Source organism: Heliconius melpomene, chromosome 19, assembly GCF_056956725.1.
Source record: "Heliconius melpomene rosina isolate 202511_hmr_F chromosome 19, ASM5695672v1, whole genome shotgun sequence".
Lineage (NCBI taxonomy): Eukaryota > Metazoa > Arthropoda > Insecta > Lepidoptera > Nymphalidae > Heliconius > Heliconius melpomene.
Genome location: NC_140407.1, coordinates 12,865,088 through 12,889,307, shown reverse-complemented (window position 1 = coordinate 12,889,307; position 24,220 = coordinate 12,865,088). Strand labels below are relative to the sequence as shown.

Genomic DNA, 24,220 nt, shown 5'->3' with positions numbered 1-24,220 from the left:
TTAGTGCATATACTCCGACTTTTCCAATTTATGATGTTAGTAAAGAAGTATAAATTTGTTAGGGTTGAATGTGGAAAAGAAATTAAAACAATCGTTTATACATGCTCGAATTAATATAATATACTATACGAAAATTTTAATACATATCAAAAAAATATTTTAAAATATACATGTTATACGATTCATATTACGAATTATCAAAACATTTGAACAAGCCAGATATTCTAAAATGGATATATTGATATAAAAATTTCACTGATACTACACATGATATTTAGTTAACTATAATATTAATATTTTTAAAGAAGTAGTCAATCCAAGGCGTTACTTTGCTCGTAACTATATATTATAGCAGGTCTCTTGTAGTTTCCTGTCAAAAACTATTATATTATATTTCTTATTTTAAATTATTTAATATAAGAAGATATTTTAATATAAAACGTCATTAACCAACCTAAATATTATTGAATATATGATTATAATTAATTCCTGTCATGCTCCATGTGTTGAGGCGGAGGCGGGGGCGGTGGCGGTATCTGCAAGTCGTTGTTAACGTGATTGTCCATTAGGCCAAGTTGCTCTAGCATATCATCATTGTCATCCATCAAGTGTACCTAAAGTACCAAAAAAAAAATCAACGACTACAAACTTTGAATTGTTTATATAGCATTCTTTAAATTATTTTTATTTTCCAATTTTATAGAACGGGGGAAAACACTATTAGATGAAAATTTTGATACTGTTATATGGTTATAAAAATATTATTTTAGGTATAAGTTATAACCGCCACGAATACATGATTACTGCAGTTGTGTATAAAGATTTTTACGGATAAAAATATACCTATAGTACGAAAAAGGGATTTTTTTTTAAATATTCATGAATTAGTTCCAGTTTTTTAAAAATATTCTTGAAAGTTAGTATGTGTGCTGTTTTATAATATCTTATAAATTATCTTATTCAAAATTAAAAAAATAATAAAATAAAGATCACTGCGTATCATAATAGTTATGATTTAGTCGACCTTTAGAGTAAATTTATCGCAAAATATAGTTTCATGTTATAATACTCATAACAATAACAGTAACGTGATGTAAATAAATAAAATATTGCAAACGTATATCTACCTACAATATATATACTAAACTAGTGTTTGTCTGTCGAATGCTATATCAATCATAGAAAATATATATTCAGAAGTAAATCAAATAAGGTAATATTAGGTAAACAAATTAAACAAAAGTCAAAACCGAGTGTTTCCTAAGTAAATGTAAACCTCTAAATACTAAGTAAAATTGAACATCCATCTATCAGCGTTCATTTCATTCATTACATCAGGTAGAGCGGTGCGGTGCTGTCCGTGTCGAGCTGTTTCAGATAGTAGAATCTTTTGACGCTTCTCCTCCATGAGGCGCTCCCGGTGTTTGTGTATATAGTCATACACGTTTGGAAGTCCCATAATCACGCAAGCTGACAATGCTGATCTATAGATGTTCATGTCTGTTGCTTCGTACCTAGTTATTAAATTATATGAAATTAGAAATAAATATCTACTTTACCTTTTTTTTAAATGAACAAAAAGTAGGTACATGGAAGAATAACGTAGAATGTCATAATATAGTCCCTCAGTTATCACACAAGGGTGTGACTGTGTAAATTTATATTTCGTTTCTTCGCTCTGGTATCGCGGCATTGAGTCCCGCCACTCAACACGCCTCCAGAATTCGACGGAAAGTGGGGAACGGAGTGTCTTAGAGCTATGTTCCCTCTGCCTACCCTGCTGCGTGCGGGATACAGCGTGAAGCTGATTTGATTAATATCTATAATTACCATTCGTTAGTTTTTTCATCATAGCATTCTACGTGATATATCGTCGTAACACCATTGAAGCCTCCAATGGCAAAGATCATGTCGTCAATTACTTCTATAGCAAAGTTACTGCGAGGGTTGTACATGTCCGGTACTGGCGACCACGCGTTCGTATTCGGGTCGAACACTTCTCCGCTACACATTCTTGAGATGCCATTAAAACCACCAATGACGTAGATCTAATTGGGAAAATTGGGAAAAAGTAACAAAAATGTTTTGCATTATATGAAAAATCAATTGCTTAGTTCATAGCAGGTAGGTAGGTCTATCTATTTTTTTGATATTCTCAATGACATAATAGGTAAGGTTAATAAAAACCAGTCAAGTGTGAATCAGACACGCCGACCGAGAGGGTTCAGTATAATTTTCAGGATTGTAGGCCTACGGGAAGTACAATTTACAAAAATTGACAAATTTAAATGTGTTAGTTACGAGTAACTTGTATGCACACATTTGGTATAAAATAAAATATACTTAATTATAAAAGTAAAATTATAAGTTCATAATAATATTTCCGTTATATAAATTTCCATTTCTTTTTCTTATACCTATGATAGGTACCTACATAATTTGTCCGTGATCAAGTCTACAATAAGTATTAAGAAAGGCATTAAAAATATGATAAAATTAATAATAAATAAATGTTATATCAGTGTAATTGTATTATACCTAGATACCTTGTTGTGGTAAGCAATGCAGGAAACACCGGAGCGGCGGGAGCGCATGGGTACCAAGTTCGTCCATTGATTAGTGTCAGGATCGAAGACTTCTACACTGTTCATACATTCTTGCCCATTAAATCCACCCGTTATGTAAATTTTATCTAAAAAATAATAAGAATAGTTTCTAAAAATAAATATTATATTAAAGGCGTACAAAACGAGTAAATAAATGGCGTTAAATATGTATACTGTGTACGTACTATCCAGAGCAGCCGCACTTGCATCAGATCTTTGAGCATTCATAGGCGCCACAAGGGACCACTGGTTGGTGCGATGGTTGAACCGTTCCGCTGTATTCTGACGATGATGGCCATCATATCCACCCATTGCGTAAATTGTCTCGCCAAGTACCGCAACAGATACATAACATCGACGGGCGTTCATCGGTGCTACCTAAAGATAACTTTTATTCAGATATGAGTTGAGGCCAGTCGTGGCGCAAGACACACCAGTGTGACTGTAAACATGACTGATTGTGGGACGAAATGAAATGTTTGTTTTAAATTTATATTTCCATGCTCTGGTGTCGAGGCAAAGCATGGCGTTGAGTTTCGCCACTCAACACACAATCCCTTCAGAATTCGGCGGAAAGTGGGGAACGGAGTGTCATAATACTAGGTTCCCTCTGCCTACTCCGCTGTGTGCGGGATACAGCGGGAAGCTGATTTTTTATTATATTTAGAAATATAACATTATTAATATAGCAACGTAATTTATGTAACCTCTCGCCAAATTTTAGTGACTGCATCGAAACAACGGCACGAGTTGAAGTAGTCCATTCCATCAAATCCACCAATAACATAGATGCTGTTGGCGAGCACTGCGGTTCCGTGGTAAGCGCGTGGTCCAGCAGAGTCTACTTCTTCTACCTTAATAAATTATATATAATATCGTCATTAAACCCCCGTAAGTTGTGTATTTATATACCTACTTATTACTTATTTAGCTTGAACCTTATCTTATGCCAAATTTATGCATCCTATTTCTTTTCTGTTATTATTTTATAATTTTAAAATTCTTTTGAATTGTAAAACTATAAAATAATAACAGACTTCTTTTCTGACAGTCATTATAACATTTGTTATTATATATTTGAATATAACATGCAAATCAATAGTGATCATTGATCACACAGATGTAATAGCAATATTCGTAAGTTTATGACCTCGTTAATTAAAATAATCATGCTATTTAAAATGGGTTACTTTATAAAAAAAACAAGCAGCCGTGCACAAAAAATATAAGGTTATTTATATTTGAAAATATTTTATATGTGATAAAATATTTTTATATATAACACAAAATTTCAGGAAAATATTTGTTTATTACATTTTACAACAAAGCATACCTAAGCAAGCTAAGAACTATTCTATTGATTTAGTTAAGGAAAATATTATTTTAGGAGGTGTTTACTTAGATATTATGAATTGAAAATATATACTGTATATATATATATATATATTTTTATTACAGTTACAGTAATTATTGTTATACGTGTTAAAGGTAAACAATACCTTTATCCAGCGATCCGCTCGTGTGTCATACGTTTCAATGAAAGCTGTTGGTGAGCCGCCACTCCAGCCTCCAATAGCGAATAGTACCTATATAAAATAATATTTAGAGTATTTTTGACGATCAATAATATTTATTTACGTTTATATTTCTATTTTCTTCACTCTGGTGTCGAGGCAAAAGCGCGGCGTTGATTTCTGCTACTCAACAAATTGCGCAGAAAGTGGGGAACGGAGTGTCTTAACACTAGGTTCCCTCTGCCTACCCTGCTGTGTGCGGGATACAGCGTGAAGCTGATTATTTGACGATCAAAAATATATTAACTACCTATTCCTAAATCTCCACAATCTGTAACTGCGACACAATCACTAAAATAGAAATAACGACGTAATAATGATAACATTAAACATATGGATGAACATCGAATATGACTATGTATTTTCCATATTGTTTAGTAGTATATATTTTAATCAATACATAATAAATAAAAAATGACCTCATGTGGAACCCGAGGCCGCGCTATCTCCGGCGTCGCTACTTCTCCATCTCTCTGCGCAATCATTTCTAAATCGTAAAGAAACTTGAGAGTTTCTATTATTATAGGACGTGACCTCTCATTTCCTGTTACGTATGGATGGTCCTTGACATTCTCAAGAAAAAACTGAAATTAATTAATAAGACTATTAGAAAACGGAGTATTTAAAAACTATATTTTGTGAAAGACGTGTTAAGACGAAGTTGCTTAGATCTCTATTTTGAAATACCAGATTGGAGAACATAATTTGTCGACGTAAGCCTTACTTGCGTGTCCAGCAATCCCAGCCGTATGCTGCCCATTAACTTCACAGTGTGTTGCCAACGTATATCTGGATCATAATTAACCCAACGTAAAACAGCTTCCCATACGACTTCCTCGCTTTTAACATTCAGTTCATCTTCCAAGATAATGCTATTTAATTCGTCAATAGGGAGATGAAGAAACTCGTCGCTCTGTGTGGCTACAGTTACAAAATAACGAAGCAAATATCTTCTAGAATCAGCTTCCAATTTATAGCAAAAAATTCGCCTGTGTTATAATAAGTAATATAATAATTTAGTTAAAACAATTTAAATGAATCTCTTCACATTAATAAAAAAATAAATTCTTTAGTAGGTATTAGTTTATTTTACGAACCTAGCGAACATCATAATGCCAAGGCAGTTTTTTGGACTAAGCGAAGTCCTTAAGTGTTCACAACAAAGCTGCAGCACTCCCAGGAAGGCAAGATAGTCGGCGGTCATCAAAAGCTCATGCACGTTTACATCAGTAACTTCGATGCGCCGGAGGTAAGCATATTCAATCAACAAGAGCAGGATTTCAGAACGCACGCCCGATATTAAGACATCGCTTTGCTCTCGCGAGTGTAGAGTCGTAGTGAATAAGGCCCTAGGAATAAAACATATTTATATAAGTATGTTATTAAATAAGAATAATGTTATTTGATATTTCAATTACTATTATTTATATGTCCCGCTTCTTTTACATGAAGCAAGGTAAGCAGGGAGAACGTGGCAATATTTCCTGCTTTCTATTTATAGCTCATTTAAAATATGTTACCTGCAATCCACATTTTTTTTATTAGCTATTATTAGACAAGAATTGAAGCCCACGAATCAAGTGTACGGTCAGACACTTAAGCTCAGCTTAGTCTTAATTTATAATATGTATGATAAGTATGATATTAATATTACAAGACAAGAGAAGTATGGAAATCTAACAAAAAGTATGGGCTGCAGGCGGAGAGTATAGCGCGATGGACAGGGAAGGCGGCACCGTCGTCCGCGCGGACTATCGCGTCACACAGCAGCCGACACTCGCGCAGGCGGTGGAGGGCTTGCATCGCCGCCACCGACATGCATCGCCCAGTCTCGCGACCCGCCGCCTAATACAAACTTCATTAAGTAATTATTGAAACTAATTACTATTAATTATAACTTAATTTAAACGCTGTAAACAATTTTCCTTCAATAGCGGAAATTCAAAAAACTTACTGTGTTATTCGGGTCATTTTCCATTTTGACGACTTTAACGTAGAGTCATTATTAAAATATTATTTCTCATTAAGAATCCAAACGTGGAAAGGTTCACGATACTAACGAGATTTAGTTTCATAAATTTATAAAAGTTACCGTAAAAAAATATTAAAAAATTAGCAAAATCAAGTCATTTAATAAAACATTTTAGGTTAGCAAAAAAATTATAAATATGTATGAATGACAAATATGTCAAACCTTTTTCTTGCAGCTGACATTACTGGATATTATTATTTTCATATTAGTAGTCGCCTTGGTGAAGTCAAAAACTAAATAAATATTTTTTTTACATACCAAAGGCTGTTAAGAGCATATACAAAGTATTGTATTGTACAGTAAATAGGCATTTTAATAGACACTTCAATTTTTTACAAATATTTTTTTAATAAAAAAAACCTTTGATGGGTGTTGTACCTTACAGTTATAGGAACAAGGCGTTTTAAATTTATATATATATACCTATAAAAATACGTATAGATTATGTAAATTAAATAAAACAAGAACTTTTAAATCATCATAAATGTATTTCAACTTAAGTATACCTTGTTATAGATGTTATATAACAACTTTAAATATTTAACATTATTATACAATGATTAAGGCCAGTCGTGGCGCAGGGGCACAAAGTGTGCTACAAAATCGACTGGTTGTGGGTTCGATTCCCACTCGAGTCCGAAGTGGTTTCCGAAGTGAAATGGAAATATACATTTAAATATATATTTCCATTCCACTTCGGAAAATATTTTAAAAATCGACTGATCTACTTTTTTCACTATTCGACACGTAATGCCTCCAAAATTTGGCGGAAAGTGGAACAGAGTGTCTTAACACTAGGTTCCCTCTGCCTACCGTGCCGTGTGCGGGATCCAGTGAGAAGTTGATTTATTTGATTCTACAATAATAATAGTACATGCGCAGTCCGAGAGCTCTAAGTTGAGCTTTGCATTAGTGTAAGTGTTCAAATATAATGTACGAGTAAGTGTAACGTCGGCCGTCAAGTGCGGCGTATGTCTTGCTTAGCCTAAAAGAGGTTTATATTCCTTGTTGACAACCGGTCTACAAATGTGGAGCGACACATTTTTAATTCTTAATATTTTATTTTTATGCACTACATATTAAATTAAAAGATAAAGTTAAGACAAAATGAAAAAAATGTAAGAGACCAAGCAGTAAAAAAAAATCGGGAACACAATGTGTATCCACATTTCTAATAATAAATTTCATTTTGAAAAATATATTTCTTGGAACTTTTACTTTTACAATCACTCACACGAATGTAAATCTCAACTTAGGCCTCGTGAACTGTTTTTTACCTAACTGTAAAAATATTTACAATAGTACTTATTATAAATTTTAATTCCGTTTAGTCACATCTTAGCATATTCCTATGTTAAATCCAATTATATTTTTTAACTCAACACATTGTTAAGATGTAAAGATATTCAGTCAATAGTCATAATTTTTATTGGGATTATATTAATTTATTGGTTTAACAACTTCTCTGGCGGTGATACCTTCAGCGCGGAGCCTCGATAGAAGTGATTTATACACTACGGGAGCAAATGGTAAGACTACACCGCGTTGTTGGATTTCACCTGAAATATTAATATGGACATTACCAGATATTTCTCTATAACTTTGACACCGACGAGGTTGGATTGTTCGTTTGAGTACCAATCGACGGAATGACAACGATATTAGTTATATATAAAGCGCGTTAACAGATACCGCCAGGCGCCATCTAAGACGAAGAAATAATATTTCTAAAATATGTGTAGTGCGAAGAGTAGAATGCCATACCAGTAGGGTAGGGAAGCAAAAAATAAAATAATATACACAATACTATAAGGTGTGTACAATATATGGGTCTTATCATATCGTCCATAGCAATTTAACTGATAAGAACTCGAACTCGAACGAATTTTTGACTTATTACATTCAATGCATTTGGCAATATTTTACTGAAAAATACAACTTTTGACTGAAATTACCATCGAGCACCATCTTAGCGGCAATAGCAGTGGGAAGACCCACGGTCCTCGCCATGGCGGTGTGCGAGGCGGGGTCGCCGCGCACCGTCATTGTCACTTCCCGTCGTTCTTTCTTACCGTCGCTCCAAGTAACACCTATCTCATGTCGAAGAACTACGAAGTCGGTTTCATCTTTTTCTATTAAAGTAAAACGGAACATATAAAATATAACATAATTATAACTACGTTGGCAATCATAATAATAATAATAAAAAACAATAAAAACGGTTTAATAGCCAAAAGCCTCGACCAACACCTTAAGAGGCTATCGCTTAGGTGTTGGATCAAGAACCGGATACAGAAGGCAGTATTACTTGAGACGGCACGTATTGTGCGGCGGTTCCTCTCTCTGGAGCCCTAGCCACCGATGGCTTGGACCCTTGTCCCGCCCTAGGAAGAGTGGTTTTTTATATTTTTAAATGTATCTTTTTTATAATAATTTATATTTAAAAATGTAAAATTGATTCACTAATTTAATAAAAGTATATTCTGATAATAAAAAATCAGTTGTACTTACGATTTCTCTAATTCAAATAGTAAAGTAAATAGTAACTTAAATATTTTTTTAAATAGAAAATGATTACCCAGTTCCAGTTTTTTGCCGAGATAATGGCTTATAGTGTCCAAAGGCGTATTGCGTTTGACGACAGGCTCGTCGCTGAGTAGCCCGAGCGACTCTATGGCCTGAGCTCCGGTAGCGCCGATGCGCTCTGCTAACCGAGTCTTGAGATTCTCATAAAAGATCGATTGATCAATCAATCCAAGTAGTTCACATGCAAATTGTTGCTGTCGAATAAGAATAAATAAACGCCTCTAAAACATTTATTTTACCACCGATGAAACAGCAGGTACTCTCTATACAATCCTCAGTATTGTATTCATTAACTAAGTAAAATAGGTAATGGGCAATAATATTCATAATACTTTATACAATGTGAAGATATTATATAAAATATCTAAATTATACAGATCGGCGGTAACACTTTTAAGCGTAATTAATATACGAGTATAATTATATTATGTAAATAAACCTCATAGTAACCGTCGTGTCGCAGTGTATGATTGTAAATGTGACGATTGTGGGTTCGATTTACATTGGGGAAAGGAATTTTGATTTCCCCCTTCTGGAAATTAGACAAAACGCGACGGTGAGTTTTGTCTTTCAACACGCAATGTCTCTCTCGAATATTATCTGGACAGTAAGAAACAGAGTATCTTCAAACTAGTTCTCTCTGCCTACCCAGTCATATGCGGAACACAGCGTGAAACTAAAAAAAGAATAAGTTTTGAAAAGTAAGTAATTTCTAGGTAAAGTAAACAAAAATGTGGATCTCTGTACTCACCCACGTAATCTCCGGTCCCTCAGGGTGTAGAGATGGGTGCGGATTGGGGTCTACAAATCCAAAAAGCTGCATCGCCTTCATTGTTTCAGCAAATCCTAAATATTTATTTTTCTTAAATTGTATTTATTATTCTATTGTAACCGATCGTCTTTATTTAAATTAATTGTAGAGAAGTAGGTAGAGCGTAAGATATTGCTTATTATTTTTTACCGTTATTTTAATTTATTTTATGAATTGCTAAAGATATCTTTTAATTAACTTATAGTAATTAGATAACAAAATTTATAAAACTTCTTTCAAACCTTTATAACGGAGTGTTCCACGGAACATAGTATGAGCGTCTTCGATACCATACAGTGATGAATAAATAGTGCTGTCTCTATTAGGGAAACCTTCAAAAGCGAAGCCTGGCAAGAAGTCAAGTTCACGTGCAACGGACATGAGTTCTCCACCCCCCAAAACCTCTACTGCCTATTTAAAAAACAAAGATATACTAAGTGTAGTGTTTAACTGTAATAGAATATACGCACAGAATTTTAAAAAAATCTTGCGTAGATTTAACGGTTTGCACAGCGCATGCACGGAAGTTCTCGAATTCTTCCGTTTTTTCAACATCTTTTATTTTTCTCTAATTCTATAACTTTTAACATAATATAATTTAGCCTAGCATAATATAATATAGCCTAATATAGCCTTCCTCGATAGGCGGGCTTACAAACATTTTTTTTTCAATTGAACCAGTGCTTATGTAGATCCAACAAAACAAACAGAAATATATTCTATTTATTAATCATTGTGCAGTTGAAATGCAATAATTTCGATAGAACGTAACTAATACAATTTTAAAGTAGGTATATTATTTTTTTTAAATATTATTCTACCTGGCCTTTGCTAAGGTATTTAGCTCCTGATATTGTATTTAGTAAGACTCCTCGCGGACTCCAGGAGAACTTATATCGTAGAGCATTATCGCTAAATTCTGGAGCTGGTAATCCTGCAAAATATTGTAAGTATAATACATAGTAGGCACACACATTTAATTGGTAAGAAGAATACAAGGTGCAATGGTATTAAAATGTACAAAATGACGATCTTTCTCTCTCTCTTGCAATACTTGATTTAATAAAAAAATGTATCAAAATACCTCCGCAATAAGAAACGAACGAATCGACTCTGCCGCCGTGACTTTGAACGTCATGGATACATTCCAAAGCGAGCAAGTGATCGATACCGGGGTCTAAGCCGACTTCATTCAGCAATGTTATTCTCGCATCTTTAGCCCTGTAAACATTTTATAAAATATTTAAAAGAATTACGATAAATAGGTAATAGGTAGATTTAGATAGGTACTTGGTAAGAATCAAATGTTGCTTTTTATATTGAGCTGTTTGTTTCACGCTTTCAATTATTGTACTAAGTGTATGCAGTGGGATGCACGTAACAGAATAAGCAGCGCAGTGTATAGTTGTATAGACACTCCTTTATAATCTTTTGGCCCGAATTCAAAACCATGCGCCGGAAGTCAATGACTTTTTCTTACCAGAGAAAGAGCCTTAGTGCTAAGGAGGCTGTATTTGCATTTCGCACGGTTGTTTCAATTTTATTAAAGTAAAGTTTTCCATTCTCCATTATATATTCTATATGTTGTACAGTTAGAATTTTTAATGTTTTTTAAAATTATTGAACAAGACTATTCTCATTTAATGCTCGTTATTTTTCTCTTACTTTTATATTTAATGTTTTTTTCATTTGTGTAGAATTTTATGGTTGAAATATAGATTTTAGCAATATTTAGTATTTGACTACTTACGCATCATGTAGCTCTTGCACTTCGGGACGGACATAGGACGCGGTGACCATATGCGCGCCCGCGCCGACGCAGGCCCTGGCGACGGCGCCGTGCAGGTCGTACGGCAGCAGGGACACCACGAGCCTCGCCTGCGACGCGAGCGATCTGAGAGCGTTCTCGTCATTTGCTTGTAAGTATTGGGAATGTACGCCATATTTTTCCGCTAGAGCGTCTGCTTCTTCTTTTACTTGCGATGCTAAAAATCCTCATGTAAATATATAACAAGACATAATACATGCAATACAATGTTACAAAATTGCTCGTTTTTAGGGTTCCGGTCCTTCCTAACTAAGAAGTCGTTGTCTGCCCCTCTGTCTGTCCGTCTGTCGCAACAGGCTGTATCTCATGAACCGTGATAGGTACACAGTTGAAATTGTCACAGATGATGTATTTTTGTTGCCACTATAACAACAAATACTAAAGTACAGAATAAAGGAAATATTCGTTTTATGGCTAATGGTACGGACGGCTTCGTGGGCGACATTTTTATTACGTACGTACTTACATATAAAAGTTTATTTTAAAGTTTTTTTGTCTATTTAGTTGAGAGATATTTTGTACGTATGTTATAAAAAAGCATGAGTACAAAATTTAAGCAAATATAAAACAAACCAATTGTAACAGCAACGTTCTTGTCCCTAGCTAAGTATTCCACGACGGGTGCAGAGACCAAGCCACTCCCCAGGATAACCACGTGATTTTGTTGGTCGTTACCCTCTACTTTGTGTCGTGATCGGCTAAAAAAATACAAATATTATAAAGTTCCAATTCTTTCGAAATTGTCCATTGATGCCAAAGGTTCAATTTAAAAATATGTCATACTTAGTTATTAATTACTTACTTAGTATTTGCCATGCGAAGCTCATTAATGTATTCGTACGATTGAGTTAGCTTTCCGTTACTTGTAATAATAGCCTATAATTTAAAATATTTTAATAAAAAATATAAAAGAATAATAATAAATACGTTAATATATAAAATAATAACTTGCGTTTTAATTTTAATTAACTTACGCCTTGAACAACGGGAGAGAAGTTATGTTCTTCAAGTGGTTGTGAAGCATCTGAGCTCATAATATCTTCGGCGTAGGGATAAAGCAAATCGCCAAAGAAATCCGTGGATTCCCGCGGCAACTGCGTTGGCATGTTATCTATTGAGCACACAAGCACACCTGGACCTTTGAAACTGAGAAAAATACAATAGTGCTTAAAATGCTTTACTTAAAGTGAGTAAGTAAAAAACTTATCATACCGCCGGTTAAATAGAAATTTGGCGTAATTCAAAATTATTGAAAATCAAGATTATTCCCTAAAACGAATTTGCTATCAACATTCTTTAATTTTATATTGATTAAATACTCTTTACACAATGACGTGGCAAAATTACTAGATGTCGCTAGTGTCGTTTCAAAGATTTATAGTTAACTGTAGTGAACGTCTACTCTTAAACTGAACTTACAAACATATACAAATAATGTAATGTCGTTTATAAAATCTTATTGCGACGATTGCATGTTTGTATCTATAAATAATATTGCATAGTATATTAGATGTGTATCGGACACTCACCTTATTCACTCGTATGGCCTGTAATATATAAATATTGCAACAAACTAAGTAAGATAATTAAATTGCAGTAAATCTTGATAGACCTGTTATTGCGCTATCATTATTTCTATTCTACAACAATAATAAAACCTTATAAAAATTACCTTTTAGTGTCTTTGTTTCTATCGGCATCGTAAAGACAAAAGGGTGTGTCGATAGTCGTGCACTCATTCATAAATTCGATCGAGCCACCAGGGTCCGCTGATATATCGCAAATTGCCAGCATTCTGTCATAACACACAGATTAGTTTCATGATATATTGATAAAAAGATAAGTAATATAGGAAACAACAAATACCTACTTGTGTATATCTAAATATATGTACGTTTTAAAAATTGCATATCTATATCTACTGATAAATTGGACTATAAGGAAAAGTATGTTATCTTTATTTTGAGGCTAATTATGATTGTTGTATAAGTAAATAGATATTCTTACCTATGGGGTAAAGCCGGCGCGCCAATGCTCTTTGGGAGCCAGGGCGTATTCGAGGGCATGAGTAGGTGCTTAGCGTCAGGTATTGTTAATAATTTGGGACTGTCCACCGCCCAGTATATGCAGTTAACTAATACAGAGGTATATGGTGCAATCTATGGAAGGAATTAATAAACATTTTAATTTAACTAAAAATAACGTTATATGTATATAAGTGCTAAAGTCAACATCAACAATGTTTCATCTTTGTGTTGCTTTTGACTTAAAGGTCTTTTTTAAATATAATATACATATATATTAAATATAAAAAAACCTTTAAGCCACCTATAATTATTATTTAAATATTTTAATGGGTTACCGTCTGAGCGAAAGTAGACACGTATCTATCGGGATGTTCCTCATATTCTTCAGGATCATAACCTCCTCCATTTTTTCTTACTAAGTGGTGACGTCGCCGAACTTCACAACCATAAATTTTATTTGGACCTAACAAAACAGCAAAACAAGTAAATCAAATTAATAATGTAACGTTGTCGAATTTAAGTTTTCAGAAAGTACAAATATTTTGTATTGTATTGTATTTGTATTTTAAATTATGGCAAAAAAAAATTATAGCCAAAAATAAAAATATATTTTTTTTCTATTGGAGTCAGACGGACCTTCTCATTACAAGTTGAGTCTATTGTTATAGTCATTTTGTTGACAAGATTTTATGAATAAAAATGTGGAAAAATCTATTTATGAGAGAAAAGACTTAAAATAAAAACATAATAACATAAACATAATTTTTAAACATAAAAAATAGCGTACCAATATTACTTAAGTTATCTTTTATTATTTTAAGTACATAATGGAAAATCAGTGGAATAAACAAATATTTGTACAAACAATTTTATCTGAAACATTATCAATATTAATTTATTATGTATGTGTGTTGCAAGTGACTGTTGATAAATATTGAGAGTAAATATATTAATGTTTAAGGAAAGAAAAAAATGTATGGCTACTTACTGCCGTGTTCGGCAACTTTTCTCAACATTTCGGGAGGCACGTATTCGTGAGGTAATTCTTGAAATATTTCTTGACTTCCCTTATAATTATATTTTTTTACTATTAGTGAAATCGAAGGAATTATATACAAATTCAGAAAAAGAAAACAGAATTTATAGATAAGTAGTTTAAATTTCCATATTTGTGATTAGTTTAAATTTATATTTATTATTCAACCCAATTTACGTATTTATCTTTGATTGATAAGGATTTTTTTCGTTAGTAAATAATAAATATACATACCTTAGATAAATGTCATATACAAAAAAACATAATAAAAATTACGTCATTTTTCAATTATTTAATCTAGATAAAAAGAACCGTTTTCGTTACAACTAAAACACCACGCGACGTCTCTTAAATAAGGGAAAGTTTAAGAAAGAAGTTTTTTATAATCATTATTATTTTTCTTGTGATTTAAATCCGATTTAGAATATTTATTAAATTAGGGAATATACTTACGTTCGCATCGCTCAATATACCTACTTTCTGTTCAATGAACTACTCTCAAACTGATTTGGAAATGACAATCAAATAAATTTGCGAAAATAAGTATGTCGCTTAACATACCTACCTGTGAAACATTCCCGGATCCTGTAAAAACAAATGTAAGAGGACCCAGTGATTTTGGCATCATTCCCATGGCGACTTCATAACCTGCGTCGCGTATTGCTTGACGAGCCATGCTCGAATTTCGATAATTATGTGCTGGACCTACATGCTGATTAGAAAAAAAAAAATATTGATTATGATGTTTAAAAATTAATTAATTGTTGTCAGATTTGGGTTAAAATAAAATAGATCCCTAAATCCATTTTTGAATAAGGTAAATAACAAATAGTATGTTTTTTAAAATCTATACTAATATAATAAAGCGGAAGAGTTTGTTTGTTTGTTTGTTTGTTTGTTTGTTTCTTTGTTTGTTTGTTTGTTTGTTTGAACGCTAAGATCTCTGGATCTACTGGTCCGATTTTCATTGTTTTTGTTTTGTATGAAAGCTGCATTCTTCAGAAGTGCTATAGGCTATATAACATTACATTACACATATATACTAATATATTTTAAAGTACATTCTAATTTAACATGCAATTTATTCTGCCATGTTAATAACAACCGTCGTTGCTACGCGACCGCTACCGCGACGTTTTGATATTCATCCTTATGAAAATAAATATAATAGTCACTTTTAGCATTTTATCTAGATTGAAATTATAGTTTACTGTATAACATACTAATAAATAATTAAGGAGATGTCACTGATTCCAAATTACCTAGCCTACGGGCGGCATAGTATGACCGACGCGAACGGGCAGATGACGTTGACGGTTTTATAAATTTTCATACATTTTCGAACTTTATTTGTTGTTTATAATTAATTTAAAATACACTTTGATTCTCTTCTTATTTTATTTGATATTGCCCGCTAAATTTATCCTACTTAATAGAGAGAAATGTTTAGTTATTTCGTAGAGTCGATATCTATGTACGCACGTACGGAAAACTTTAGGTACTTTTTCTAATATTAAGAGTACCTATCCTTTAGTTACTTTTAATCCTTTTGTTGGTTCGTTTCAATAACTCAGATAATTTTTTCTAATAATGTGTATCTACTTATTATTCTTTTTGATTATTTGAGCTTATATTTTCTTACTAATTCTATTGAGAATTGAAAATAACTTCATGAATATATTTAATAAATATTCTAATAGTTGAAGCAGGCGTAGCCGCGTCCGGGTCCACTAGTAAGATATAGTATATTATATTGTAGTATACTATTTTTTTTAGTTTAATACTGTATTACGCACATAGCAGGAGAAGCAGATGAAATCTAGTGTTATGATACTCCGTTTCCCTCTTTCTGCCGAATTCTTGAAAAATTACGTGTTGAGTGGCGAAACTTAACTCCGCGTCTGTTCCTCCACCAGAGGGAGGATATGAAAATATTACATATTGAATTAGCTGTCGATTTTAATCCTCTTAGCGGGAATTGATCTATGACCGTCGCGTTTACAGTTGCACGTTTGTTCCTCTGCGCCACTACAGTCTCAATACTACTATAATTGGAAAGACAGACGATGCAATATGTTTACCATGAATGGCGTATGGTGACCCAATGCAAGGAGACGGAGACCAAGTCCATGTAAAATATTGATCATACCCGCCACACCTGCATACTTTCCAAAGGCCACGACGCGGTTGCCGGCGTTATCCATTAATTTTTCATAATCAATGAGACGGATGTTCTAAAAGTAGTCATTAAAACTTAAATTGTCTTTTCTATATTACACTATAATTATACATTATTAGATTCACTCCTCATTAACCTCTTTGTAGAAATATTTCTTTTATAGTTTTTGCGATGCCTTTATTATCGATACTTTTTTCTCGAAAATCAATCTTAACTTTTTTCTACTAAAATTATTTTTGTGGCCGTGGGCCTATCTACAAGCAATAATTTATCAAACTACCGCAACAGCTACTTTAATTAATACTAGAATTAGGTAACTATTATTTTATCTTACCTTTGCTAAAATAGCGTCTAACATAGGCATATTTGCTTCCTGGGCCTTAATGGTGTGAGAAAAAAAACAATACGTCTTATTCGGTATGAGTAAGTCTATAGGAGTCTGTTTCACACCAAATATTACACCAGCTTCACTTATATCTTCTTGAATCACTGCACCAGCGTTTATATATGACTTAAAATAAAAATAAATTTAAAAATATTATTATAATATTATAAAATATTGTAAACAAAAAAGTCATAATTACATATATTAAATAATTAAATTCCAAATAACTATTATTTGCTTATAAGTTGTACTGGTAGTAAAAGTTATTATACAGTATATATACTATAATACATATATAAGTCATATTAAATTGTAACAATTATATCAAAAAATATTTAAATCTTTAATTATGGTGGTAGAGTTACTTATTAAAAGTTACTTTTAAGGTATACATATGTCTCAATTAATATTCACCTGCATGGGATATGCCCTGCGATTGGACGGTTGTACAATTACTTTGACGCCATTTCTTACTAGTCGGTTGACATTCGTAGGTGAAAAAGGTGCCCTTCTTTCCCATACAGACTGGTCTTCTCTACGAATTGCTATTATACGTCGCGGCTAAAATAATAATTTAATTTAGTACCTATACCATTTACACAACAATAAGTTATATAATAAAGTATTAAGTATTGCGGCGTAGCTCAACACCGCGTTGCCTCGTTACCGAGCGAGGAAATTAAATACTTATTAAATGAAATAAAAATATAAATTTAACCGGAAACCACCATCTATACTAATATAATAAAGCGGAAGAGTTTGTTTGTTTGTTTGTTTGAACGCTAAGATCTCTGGATCTACTGGTCCGATTTACTATGTTTTTGTTTTGTATGAAAGCTGCATTCTTCAGAAGTGCTATAGGCTATATAACATTACGTTACACATATAAACTAATATATTTTAAAGTACTTTCTAATTTGACATGCAATTTATTCTGCCATGTTAATAACAACCGTCGCGTCGCTACGCGACCGTTACCGCGACATTTTGATATTCATCCTTATGAATATAAATATAATAGTCACTTTTAGCATTTTATCTAGATTGAACTTATGGTTTACTGCATAACATTCTAAAATATAATTAAGGAGAGGTCACTGATTCGAAATGACCTAGCCTTCGGGAGGCATAGTATGAGTATGACCGACGCGAAAATATTCTTATAGTTCAAGCAGGCGTAGCCGCGTCCCGGTCCACTAGTATTATATATAAGGTGGCTTTCCGATTAAATTTTAATTTCAAGTACTCGCCAAGACAAATCAAACGAGTCTAAATACGAGCTGTCTATCTTTCTTAGTTCAGTTGAGTTCAGTCCCTTTGGCCACTTTCGGCATCATCTCCAATCCAAATGTCTAGGTGTTTTTATTGTATTTTATAATTAAGCCCTTTCATATTAAGACCGTTGTGAATTGGTAATTCGCCATTTTTTGCGATGGCCATTTTGTACCTATCAACAATTATTAATTATACTCGTATTTAAGAAAATAATTTTTATTTCAAGAAGGGCTCCCAATCTTGGTATTGCGATATCCCGCAACGTTTTCCCATGCCATGAGTCAGTGGCGAGCTAGCGGGGTGCGAGCGGTGCGGTCGCACCGGGCATCAAAAGGAAAGGGGCATCTACGTGAGAGTAGAAGACACTTTGAAGGACCCTTAGAAGGCATTTTAAAGGGCATCAAGTCCTAAGCCGCACCAGGCACCAAATACCCTAGCTACGCCACTGCCATGAGTTGCGGTGTTAACGGAGCGCGATTCGCGAGATTTACTGGAAAGAAGTAGGTATACACAAGACCTCTTGCGAGTTAGACAATCGCCGATGAAGAATGCTCAATTTCCGATCGATTCGTTTTTTTTTACTTTGCAAAAATAATTTTGTAATAATTTTTCCCAAAAGTGACTAATCTCAATGAAAAAAATAAGTTTCTGAGATATTTTTAACATAAAACCAAACTTGCAAGCATGAACATATTTTTCCAAGACATAGGATCGTTGGGAAACATTGACTACCTAAGTACCTATCCTATTACCTACTGCGGTGCCCTTAACTTTGACTGGACAATATTGAGCTAATACATTTACTTATAGTCTGGCAAATATGTTATTGATAATGGGAAGCACGCGCGGCAAATTGCGCAGAAAGCGTATTTTGATGTCTGCACATAGACACCCCCTCACGCCGGACCGATTCCCCGTAAGGGCTCGCGGGGAATCGTTGCGGGGTGTGACCGGGCTACGGTACAGTCGAGTGCAACGCTATCAGTTCATTACTATGAAATATGAATATAATATCATATGATAGCATCATATATACGGAATGGCGTAGTAGAGCATATTTTTCTAGTAATATTATAAAAATTAGTAAAAAACACCAAAGCAACATGCAAAATGAACATATGGTAAATTGAAAAATTAAATAAAAAAATGAATTAAATTACTATAATGAGGCCACGGCCACATACAAATCTTCTCAATCCAAATTCAATAAAAAAAGTAAAATTTAAAAAGTAAATTTAATATATAAAACAAGCAAACAAATACAAGATTTTGGCGTTAGGCAATATGCAAAATCAACTTATGGGTAAGTAAAAAATTTTTTAAATAATGGAAATAGAGGTCTTAACAAATAAATTATGTTAATAAATTATATCTCCAAATTAAATCAAAATTTTATTACCGTTTTATTTAAAACGTTAATTAATGCATGCAAGAAAGTAAAAAATAAAAATTGACAAATAATAAAGCAAATAATCAAAACGGTAAAAGGCATTTTTGTTTACAATTAATTATATTCTTGTTTGAACAATATAGTGTGAGCTCGATAGTACCTTTAAAGATGTGTGGGTGCGAATTTCCTGTAAGGACGTAGCGCTCACACTGACGCAAATGGCAAACTATGGCAAAGGGATACCGCACTCTCATTTTTTGTACCTCAAAATTTATTGAAATAATTTACCCAATATTATTTTCTTTTATATAATCTTTAAGAAGTTTAAATATTGCCAGATATTTCTTTATTCATATTGCATAGTTTATAAGCTTGTATTATGCACACTGAATGTTTATTGTACATAAGTGTGTATATACACATCTACGTAAATATCATGTGCCATTAGTTATATAAGCAGAAGCTTAGAATTGATTAATTATTTATTGAGTCAAAAATGTTATCATACTTTTCGGGCTAGTCTTGATTTTATTCTCGACAACAATGTATAAAACAGCTGATTATTTTGCAATATTTAGATATCCTCATTAAATTTTCGTTTTGTATAATTTACTTCAACATAAACATGATTAGATATTTTAATTATCGTATAGGTAAATGTGATTTGCTAAGCGTGAGGTAAAACAACATAACAGGTAACACTGATCGAACGTTCTCTGCGCATACATATACTGCGCAATTTACCGCGCGTGCTTCCCATTATCAATAACATATTTGCCAGACTATACATAAAATTTTTGACAAGTGTTAAAATTCTATTTAAAATGTATCTTTTCTTAAAATATTTTTTTTCTGTATTTATTTCTATTTTCTATTATATTTTATGTTATAGTATATTTACTCGTATTTATCGTTTCGAAGTAACCCACTGGATCTACACCTGTGATCATAGTTAAGTCTGGCAGTTACGTATGTATAATACATAACAAACCTTTACCTACTTATTTCCATTTACCTAGGAGGCGAAGCCACAGGTAAAAGCTAGTCTAACATAAACAGTGAATTTACAATATCTGAATCGTCTCGTGTCTAACTATCGGTGTCATCTGTTTCCCACATCATCACTTCATGAAAAAGTTAAATTAAAATTAAAAAGAGGTAAGATTGGATGTAAAAAATTAAAAAAGTAAAACAAGTTTTTTAATGAAATGATTTCTTTTACGTAACCTGTACGTTTACATTTTTGTTGCAATAGTAAGTAGGTATTCGTTATTATTACGTTTATTTAACATATATCCAGTTTAAATACTTGTATAAGAAATACGAGTAATGTGTACGATTAAGAACGATAAAATTACCTTATATAATAAACAAAGATAAATTTATTAATCATAAGTATTTAATAGGTATTTTGTTTCCATCGAAACATGCAGATTACGGAAAAAATATATACATTTAATTACTCCTATATAAATTTGATAATAAGTCTGGGGGTTCTATTAAATAAAAGATAAGATGGGTAACTAGGTAAGGTCCAAGGTATATCTGATTAGACCGAATATTTCGGTTTTTACTTTAAATATGACGATGTGTGTTCGATTCCACTCTGAGAAATGAATTATTTTCATTTTTGTGTTCTGGTAAGAACCAAGTGCGTTGTTGGGTACCACCGTTCTAAAAGTAATACCTAGACGAGAGACCTAGAAAATTGACGACAATATTTATATGAAAATCTTGATCATCATTCATCAGCGTGTCCAACCAAGTAAAAAGCTGGAAACGTGTCTTTCACACGAACCATTTCAAGCTACTTTTCCTTTGTAACTCGTAAGCCAATGAATTAGTGAAAAAATAAATAAATCAGCTTCACGCTGTGTCCCGCACACAGAGGGGTAGGCAGAGGGAACCTAGTGTTAAGATTCTTTATTCCCCACGTTCTGCCTAATTATGGAGGCATTGCGAGGCGTGTTGAGTCTCAGAACTCGCCGCTCTTTGCTTCGGCACCAGGTGAAGAAATGGAAATATAAATATAAATAAATATTTCATCTCTTCGAGTGGGGATCGAACCCACAACCAGTCGGTTTTACAGTCACACTATCTGATCCTGCGCCCCGACTTGTATGTGTATTGAGGCCTCAATAATAATATATTTCATCCTTTTTATTCATTAAACTGAAACTTTTTGGACTTGGATTAGAAAATTGTTTTTTTTTGCGGTTTTTTTCTCGGCTTGCGGCCGTCGAGCGGAAAAAAACACAACACCGATTGCGGATTAATATGAATATACACAACAACAAATTTTAAGTTTGTTAAAAATTATTTAAAAGTTTCTTTTGTTAGGATTGGATATACTTAATAATAAGTTTGACCTCAAGCCGAAGAGCCTTACTATTCAACTCAACTCAAAGGTGCCGCAATGTGTCAAGTATATGCATATTTTATTCTCATTTCTTTTTCAATAATACAATGTATACATACATAAATAATTATTTATTACAAAACTAACAAATACTGATTTTCTTTTTACTTCCATTTATAACTTTATAAATACTTAATTGGAAATAATATTTTTATTTCCCTAATTTCCCACTAGGGTTTTAGTCCTTAAAGGTAAAAGTGACACTCCCTGACACGAACGACTTATGTCGTTCGTGTCAGGGAGCTCTATAAAGAGTCGACCTGATCCGTAACCCTTAATACCCGTATTCTCAAAGTTATTAAATATAAATATGAGTCCATACATAGTAATGAACTATTAACAAATATAACTTAAAATATTTTTTTTATATTAAATATTGTATATAAAACTAGTTATATTTAAATAAAGTTTAGAGATAAAAAAATATTTTGGTATGGCGCCTTTGGCATTTTTCAGATTCACTTAAATTATTTCTTGTTTCACTTAATCTTGTCAGATTTAATAATTAAATAATAGATAATATACAACATACCTTTGCAGTAGAATAAAACGCAATGTTCTTTAAAATTCGACTTCTAGAACTAAAAACTGCTGTTTTATAAATCATAGTTTATATTATTTAATATATTATTTAAATGTTGTTAAGACTACTTAATTATAGAAAACTGATAACCACAAGAGACGGCCGTTGAGCTCGTTATAATGTACATGAGTAATCTACATATATTTTATCATCCCGATATCATCCCATTCCGAACTTTCTGAAAACATAACAATCGTCGTGACGTTTATCTTCAATGATTAACGAGTAACCAACATATTTACTACACACACAATAATTAAAATTTTATCATTGAGTTTAAAAAAAAATCTGATTCGTTAATGTTCTTTAGCTATATAATATATTTTGTATTTATACTCATTAAAACTCATTTAATAAGAATTAAGGTAAATTTTGCTGAATACCTACATAATATATTTTAACTGAATAGTCTGAAATTATTTACGCAATTTTTTTGGCTGATAGGTATATCTATTATCAAAAGACACTTTGCTTCATCGGGACAGACCTCGTGACGACCATCACTCATCATCAGTGAGCTACCTAGATTCTGTAGACGCCCACTGTACCTAAGTAACGTACTTAAGCGCTCAACGACGTTTATGACGGAATTTACTCAGCCCAAAGGACAACTCGCTCCCTGAGAATTTATTATTTTACGTAATTTTAAGCCCATCTATATAACTTATATACCTAAGTAAACATTCTGATTCAAGACCTAAATAATAACGGTATTTCTTTAAAAGTGTATGATAGAAAAAGCAATTCGCGGTGACTCTTGAAAAATCTTATAAATTTAAAGAACGTAAAAATATTGTAAGCCTCTCCATTGAGCATACTATGGCCTGTGCTGGGCTTGAAGATTTCATAGTTGTAAGTTTTAGAGCAAGTACCTCCTTTTTGCATTGATAATATTTTTATAACCTTTTTAAATAAAAAAAAATTGTATACCGATGACAACTAGTCGTGTAGTTTCGAGATCGGCTTTAGGTATGAGGCTGAAATGAAAATCAAATATACAAGTACAAATTTGATGGAATTACGTAGCTTAGTTAGCGTGTTCTTATGTATATCTTTCATCAGACCCTGGTTACCATCTATCACCAAAGTACCTACTCTTTAAGATGAATCGTACAAACTTTATTGTTACAGGCAATCAAAGATTTTGGATATTTTTATGGAAAAAGACAAAGCAAACGAGCGGTCACCTGATGGTAAGTGATCACCAAATAAATCAACACCATTTTGCAATTTCTCCCGTGCGTGATAAATTTTCATTAGAAGTACAGCCACTGTATCTGTAGTAGGATAAGCCACCGTGGAAAAAACAATGGAAATGGCTACTGAAAAATTGCAGTTTTTACAAAAATAAAGAATAGCTAGATAATAGAATATTTGAGTAGACAGATAATATTTCAGTAGACAGATAATTGTTCAGTGGAAAAATTAAATGACATTTCATTGACAAAAAAGGACTGAAGTGCAATTATAACCTGCGAAATAATGTGAA

At 32.8% G+C, this 24,220-nt stretch overlaps 2 protein-coding genes across 4 annotated transcripts; both read right to left on the bottom strand.

The window, feature by feature from the left end:
* Window positions 1-84: 84 nt before the first annotated feature.
* klhl10 (kelch-like protein 10) lies at window positions 85-6,158 on the bottom strand. Its single transcript, XM_085202934.1, has 12 exons — window positions 6,135-6,158; window positions 5,862-6,025; window positions 5,278-5,529; window positions 4,905-5,169; window positions 4,600-4,764; window positions 4,106-4,192; window positions 3,314-3,460; window positions 2,792-2,984; window positions 2,547-2,692; window positions 1,831-2,048; window positions 1,334-1,514; window positions 85-614 (listed from the first exon to the last, which is right to left on the bottom strand). Exons 1-12 carry the CDS (start codon window positions 6,156-6,158, stop codon window positions 483-485), a joined length of 1,974 nt encoding a protein of 657 aa, XP_085059060.1. The 3' UTR covers window positions 85-482.
* A 522-nt stretch (window positions 6,159-6,680) lies between these two features.
* On the bottom strand, window positions 6,681-24,105 carry LKRSDH (lysine ketoglutarate reductase/saccharopine dehydrogenase). Of its 3 annotated transcripts, XR_014879093.1 has the most exons (21): window positions 22,681-22,863; window positions 17,479-17,625; window positions 17,014-17,190; window positions 16,582-16,734; window positions 15,066-15,212; window positions 14,453-14,531; window positions 13,800-13,927; window positions 13,445-13,596; window positions 13,110-13,232; window positions 12,412-12,583; window positions 12,240-12,313; window positions 12,011-12,135; window positions 11,360-11,594; window positions 10,694-10,830; window positions 10,431-10,543; window positions 9,852-10,020; window positions 9,550-9,644; window positions 8,791-8,992; window positions 8,168-8,344; window positions 7,229-7,771; window positions 6,681-7,197 (listed from the first exon to the last, which is right to left on the bottom strand). XR_014879093.1 is itself a non-coding variant. In XM_085203185.1 (20 exons), the coding sequence occupies exons 1-20, from the start codon at window positions 23,952-23,954 to the stop codon at window positions 7,653-7,655; spliced, it is 2,760 nt and encodes a 919-aa protein (XP_085059311.1). In that variant the 5' UTR covers window positions 23,955-24,105; the 3' UTR covers window positions 6,681-7,652. The 3 variants fall into 3 exon arrangements, 2 of the variants coding, with proteins under 2 accessions (XP_085059311.1, XP_085059310.1); XM_085203185.1 differs by lacking the exon at window positions 22,681-22,863 and adding an exon at window positions 23,919-24,105 and having other exon boundaries at window positions 6,681-7,771; XM_085203184.1 differs by having other exon boundaries at window positions 6,681-7,771.
* Between the last annotated feature and the right edge of the window lie 115 nt (window positions 24,106-24,220).